Source organism: Oryza glaberrima, chromosome 12 (assembly GCF_000147395.1).
Source record: "Oryza glaberrima chromosome 12, OglaRS2, whole genome shotgun sequence".
NCBI lineage: Eukaryota > Viridiplantae > Streptophyta > Magnoliopsida > Poales > Poaceae > Oryza > Oryza glaberrima.
This window is the reverse complement of record NC_068337.1, coordinates 21,278,303-21,284,957: the sequence shown is the minus strand read 5'-3', so window position 1 is coordinate 21,284,957 and position 6,655 is coordinate 21,278,303. Positions and strand designations below refer to the sequence as shown.

Genomic DNA, 6,655 nt, shown 5'->3' with positions numbered 1-6,655 from the left:
ATGGCGGTGTATTTCAACATCTCTCATTTCGTATGTGTACAGGTCTTTGCTTTTGTGGATTTGGGCAATTCGATCCCAGTCAACTACTCCCTCCGTTTCAAAATGTTTGACACCGTTGACTTTTTAGTACGTGTTTGACCATTCGTCTTATTCAAAAAATTTAAGTAATTATTTATTCTTTTCATATCATTTGATTCATTGTTAAATATACTTTCATGCACACATATAGTTTTACATATTTCACGATTTTTTTTAATAAGACGAACGGTCAAACATATGCTAAAAAGTCAACGGTGTCAAACATTTTGAAATGGAGGGAGTACTATCGAGGTGATTTACCACTGCTCGTGTGACTATTATATGGAAATTGTATACTGCATATGCTTTTGTGATCAAAGTTGTTTTCTTGAAGTAGTAAAGACTTAAGCAAAACTATTCATAGATATTTTGGTTGGCTAAAGTTATTCATAGACACAGATTGTGAGTTCCTGTTCATATTTATAGTAGGATTAATTTGCACTAAACCATAGAAAGGATATGACTTAACAAAGAAGAAAAAAAACAAAGATGAGAATTTGTTATGAAGGGTAAATTTTCCATTTATCAACTTGAGATATGAAGATTTGCATGTTCTCATTTTGGCATTTTAACTGATATGCAACGGTTTTGTTATTAATAACATTATAATCCATTTTTTTAAATATAGTGCAAATGGTAACAAGGTCCCAAAGATTACAAGGCTTGGAGCTTTTGGAGAATGGAGTACAAAATCAAAAATTGGTCCCAAATGATCATTATGTTGAAGAACAGAACATAACAAACGCAGATTGGCGCACAAATTGCTATGAGTATTGTAAGATGTATTTGTTTATTCGCTTCAAAACTTGTGCTTACAGACTAACTTTTAAAATTTTACAGATCCTGATGGCCGCATTAAAAGACGTCGAGGACCAACTAAATTAGCAAATGTTGAAAATCTTCCAGAGGGTGTTAAGATTATTGTCAAACTGGATCGTTTCAATGTACCTTGCTCCCAATCTGCTATAGTTCTTGGATCCTATTAAGGAACACTTGTCAGGAAGCCACATCTAGCTCCACTGAACATTCTTCAATGGAATCATAAACTTTATAAGAGAGCATATCATCCAAAAATGATTTCTGAAGTAGAGGCATTGCTCTTTAATTTTCACAGCTTTTTAAATCATATTCTTATGGTGATTCCAATATAATTCCATTCACTCTTTATTTTTCATATGCACTAGAGAAAGTTTGCAATTGATGGAAGAGCTAATAATTGGATTCTCCACCAGTTAGATGGCAAATGGAGGCAGTACAGGTCAAAACTGAAAAAGGGCTATTACAAGCCTAACTTACCTATGGAACGAGTATTGCAAACCGTGCCCAAAACTGTTGCTGAATCTCAATGGGCCACCCTAGTTTCTTACTGGTACTTAGAGGACTCTAAGGTAAATATATGTTGGGACTTTTTAGTGACTGAATGACCATCATTTTGATTTATATCAGCTCATTGATGCTATATGTTGTATCATTAGAAAATCAGTGACAAAAACAAAGAGAATGCACAGAATATTAAGCATCCACACATATTAGGAAGAAAGAGTTTTGCAATAAAGAGGAAAGAGCTGGTAAGATTTTAAGCAATTTTCATATATTAATTCACTATTGCTTCAATTCCTCATGCACTAGAGATGTATAATCTGCAGGAAGTTAATGGAGTGGAGGTGGACCGAGCAACCTTCTTTGATGAATGCCATAAGACGAAAGATGGCAGATATGTTAACGATGCTACTGAAGAAAAAATGGTATGCCATATTGCTTTTCTTATATAAACTCTTTGTAAAACAAAATACACTACATTAAGAGTCTACAATCTTTTCCAACGTAGAATGAAGTATATATGAAATTGGCTGAGAAAAGAGTGGATGGCCAAGAACTCAGTGAAGCTGATTTTGAACAAGCTATGTTAGAAGTGTTTGGAAAGGATCATAGGGGTAGAGTTAGAGGCATGGGTCCAACCATTACTCCAACAAACTATTATGGTGGAAGATTTTCGAATATATCAGGAAGCAGTGAAGGGAGTAGCTCCAGTAATGTAAATGGTTTCATTAGTTTTATAGTATCATATTTGGCTGAGAAATATCCAGAGGATAATTTGATTTCTTGGTTGCCACCATCAGTTGCTAGGGTCATTCCAAGACAAGAGGTATGGCCACAAAATTACTAATTTTAAATGTTGTAACTTATATAGCCATAAGCTTCCAGAATAACAAATTCATGCATGTATCTTCAGGTTGATCAGAACGAAGGAAGTCAGCCACCAAATACTGCTACATCCTCTCTTCCATTTGATCAGAACCATGAAAATCAGCTACCAAATACTACTCCATCCTCTAGTGCTAGAGCATCATCTCAGTCTTGCAGTGAAGAAGAGTGATTTACAATGGCAATTGTACCATTCCGTACTACTTGCTGCATTAGAATATAATTATTTTTTGTGTTAATTTGTTTGAACCTATTGTTTCATTGTTATATCAGAAAAGATGTTGAAGTATTTTCATTGTGAACAATGTATAGATATTGCTTTTGATTTTAATGACAAGCTACTGGCGTTAAAAGTCTTGTTAATGTGGTCTGATGGTAATTCAATCTGTTGGTATTGTTTTGTTTATGGGTTTTCTGAATGAAAGATGTATTGATTGTTGGCATGTGACCAATAGCGAGGCTATAAATAATAAGTGTAGATACAGGCACAACCGTGTCTATAGAAGCAGAAATTGTCTCTAGGAAAGAAATAAGTAATAAATTCATTATGAATAGAGACGGTTGTGACCGTTTCTAGAGAAAACGTAGATGTATCTACTATAAGCTAGACACGGAAACAACCGTGGCTAAGATCATCAAGTGTCTCTACATGATCAATCCAAAAATTTGTATTTCAAATTTGACACGGTCATAATTTAAATTAGAGACGGTTTTCCATGTGTCTACAAATTTGATTTGAATTTCGAGTTATGTGTGTAGCGATGGTTCCAACCGTATCTATTGACCGTCTCTAGATTATACACATGGATATTTAAACCGTCTCTAATCTTTTGACACGGGAGCTATGGCAACGCCTCTGAGACAGGAACTAAAACCGTCTCTACCTCTACTAGAGACGGGTATAGCCATCTCTACCGCATATAAAACCCGTCTCTACAGGCTGTTTCTGCTGTAGTGACGGAGCTAGGGCGAAATGGAAGGTGGTATCACTTGCTTAATTTACTTTACTATAGATCGAGTTTAAGCTGATGCGGATGCCTAAGTTTGTATTGAGGGGGTGCATACATGGTGAAAATAGATGAGGTATAGCTAAAAAGATTTTCTTGACCAGATTCCTGAGCACCTCTCTAATATACACTAGCTCCACCCCTGCACCCACAGGCGCCTGCACCGCCCAGCCCCACATGCATTTGCCTATCTATCGCATTGCACTGGCATATTACTTCCTCCGTCCCATAAAAAAAATAAGGGCCATTTTGTTGGCAAATTAAATAGTATGTATGTTAGTTTGGATTGATACCAAATATTTGGTAGGGTCCATATCCTATTTGGTCATACTCTAGAAGTTTCTCCACTATACCATGCAGTGCGGACACACCCATTGGGTAGGGTGAGTCAGCCGGCCCAGCTACGATCCGTGTCGCCCCACACCCCCAAACCTCATTTTACTTCAGTCTACTATTAAATAATCAGATAAATCAAGTACTTTAAGTAGGAACAAGAACATTTATGAAAATTAGTGTATAAGTAACCATTTTGACTGTTTCTGATTTTGGCCATACATAAAATTCAATTTTCTTTCTATTTCTTTAGCATATAATACAGTCTATAGTAAATACTTAAATTGGTAAATATATTTAAAAAATCCATTTTACTCACTTGAACTATTTTGGCGAAGCACTTAAACCCCTAAATAATTTTGCATCTCGTTTTATACCTCGAACTATTGAAAGTGCTTCCCCATATTGTCTAATAGTATTTCTTTTTTTTTCATCTCTCTACATACAAGTCATATATGTTTGTTTGACTACCAATCTTCGTTGTTAACTTTCTCGATGTTTGTGCCGTGCGCTGTTGCGCCAATGCCGTGAACCAGTGACTATGGTTTGTGTGCGTTGTACCAACACCTAATTAAGGCTAGCTCTGCCGCCCCATCTGTATTTTAAACCCGCGTCCGCCACTGATACCATGAGAATTTGGCTTTATATTAGTAGCAATCCAAATGCTAGCTAAATACTCCCTCTATTTCTAAATGTTTAACACCATTGACTTTTTAGCAAATGTTTGACCGTTCGTCTTATTCAAAAACTTTTGTGAAATAAGTAAAACTATAGGTATACATATAAGTATATTTAACAATGAATCAAATAATAGGAAAATAATTAATAATTACTTAAAATTTTTAAATAAGACGAACGATTAAACATATTTAAAAAAGTCAATGGCGTCAAATATTTAGAAACGGAGTGAGTAATTATTAGGGATGCAAGTGGGTAGTCCCGCTACCCGCATAAAAACCTACTTGGTAGTTCATTTCCCACATGGTAGTACAAAATTTAGAAGAAAAAATAAACTAGAAGTGAGATAGGCGGACTAAAAAAACCCACTTGCATCTCTAATAACCAAACAAGCACTAAATCTAGAACTGAATGTGACACATTCTAATACAACGAATCTGGACAAATATATACTTATCTGTCTAGATTCGTTGTATTTAGAATGTGTTACATCTAGTACTTTATTTTTTTATGGGACGGAGGAAGTACTCCAGTTGAGAGAGAGAGAGAGGGGAGAGTACTCCCTCCGTCTTAAAAGACCTAACCTAGAAGGAGATGTAACCCCTCCTAGCTATAACAATAAATTTAGACATCCAGAACCATTGTACTGGGAGGGGTCTTATCCCATTATAGAAAATAGATCTTCTGATTTTGAGAGACTGACACAAGAATTTTATATCTTGGGAATCCACATATATTAACAACCCATATTAGAAGATACTACTAGCAGTACTATGTTAGAGAAGTCTACAGCATCTGCATATATACGAAGATTAAGTACCGGTACGCAATACGGAAAAGCCACTAATATATGATCAATTGAGTTTTGATTATTTCAATTGAGTTTTAAAGCACCTTTTAAATAGTACTCAAATTTAAAAGATGTGCTAACAGAGAAATTTGAGATAAGAGCTGTGTCTAAATCGAAAAATAACGAACATGGATCCTCTGCGAAACTGTATTTGCAGTAGCAGTGACTGATATGTGGACCCGATCCTACATGTCAGCTGCTGCTACTACACACCGGTACTACTGCAGACAATCTCCGATGAAAAAAAAAAGAAAGAAAAACTGATCATATGCAGTGGTCAGTGGAGTGGCCCTAGAGAGAGAGAGAGAGAGAGAGAGGGAGAGACGAGCAGAGGGGTGATGGACCGATGGTGCGGTGGTCAGTCGCTCACCGGTCAGTCGCATCGCATCGCATCGCATGCATGGACGTGGAGTAGGCTGGCCCGGGCGGCCTGCCACATCGTGCCGCCAAACACGGAGTACACACCGACCGCAGCCCGTAGGCGTAGGCAATGGCAGTGCCAGCGACGTCCTCGATCGGTTGCGTGCCATGCCACGCCACGCCATGCAGAAATGCAGATGCAGCCATCGGACCAGTACTCTCCCTCCCCAGTCCCCAGTTGCATAAAAAAAACAAAAAAGAAATTTAAGATGAGATGGAACGTAGGGTGTGTTTAGTTCACACTAAAATTAAAAAGTTAGAAGTTTGTGTGTAGTAAAGTTTCAATGTGATGAAAAAGTTGTAAGTTTGAAGAAAAAGTTTGAAACTAAACTCGGCCGTAATAGAAATATATTAAGGGGATATTTAGATAAGGGTTTTGGCGTGTCACATCAAATATTATAGATATTATATAGGGTGTTTGGGCACTAATAAAAAACTAATTACAGAATCCGTAAATAAACCGCGAGACAAATATATTAATCCTAATTAATCTGTTATTAATAAATGTTCACTGTAGCACCACATGTTAAATCATGGAGCAATTAGGCTTAAAATATTCGTCTAGTAAATTAGTCGCAATATGTAAAATTAGTTATTTTTAGCTTATATTTAATATTTTGCAGATGTTTAAACGTTCGATGTGATAGGATGTAAAATTTTAGGGTGGGATATAAACATGTCCTAACATTTAAATTATAACTAGAAAGGTAGTAGTACGTTTATTTAGAAATATAAGAGTATATATTCTAGTAATTCAATCTTATTTTAGGTTTGGTTTTTCTGAGAGAATGCGAGTACGTGCCACTACGGATCGAGTTGGCCTGCTAGCAGCAGCAAAGCATGCAGGCCAGCCAGTGGCCCTGTGCGTTGCGTACGTGTAGGTCAGTACGGTGTGACCCGCCCGATACTACTACTGCAGTGCACACACTCCCTCCGTCCGTGTAGTACTCCTACTTGCTTCCTCCTATGGAAAAAAAAAATTCTAACCTTGCTCGTCCGTCCCAAAATAAATGCAGCCGTGAATATCCGTACCCAACATTTGATTGCCCGTTTTATTTAAAAAAATTATGAAAAATTTAAAAAT

The 6,655-nt window shown here is 36.7% G+C and overlaps 1 protein-coding gene across 1 annotated transcript; it reads left to right on the top strand.

Annotated features, from left to right (window-relative positions):
• Positions 1-2,455, top strand: LOC127756397 (uncharacterized). Its single transcript, XM_052281738.1, has 6 exons — positions 1-30; positions 1,263-1,466; positions 1,554-1,646; positions 1,725-1,823; positions 1,907-2,224; positions 2,312-2,455. Exons 1-6 carry the CDS (start codon positions 1-3, stop codon positions 2,453-2,455), a joined length of 888 nt encoding a protein of 295 aa, XP_052137698.1.
• Positions 2,456-6,655: the final 4,200 nt, after the last annotated feature.

Bases quoted from the DNA above. Each gene is read 5' to 3' on its own strand.
- LOC127756397 (XM_052281738.1), top strand. From the start codon at position 1: ATGGCGGTGTATTTCAACATCTCTCATTTC. The intron at 1,467-1,553 runs GTAAATATATGT...TTGTATCATTAG, and splicing joins GGTACTTAGAGGACTCTAAG to AAAATCAGTGACAAAAACAA. The intron at 2,225-2,311 runs GTATGGCCACAA...ATGTATCTTCAG, and splicing joins GGGTCATTCCAAGACAAGAG to GTTGATCAGAACGAAGGAAG.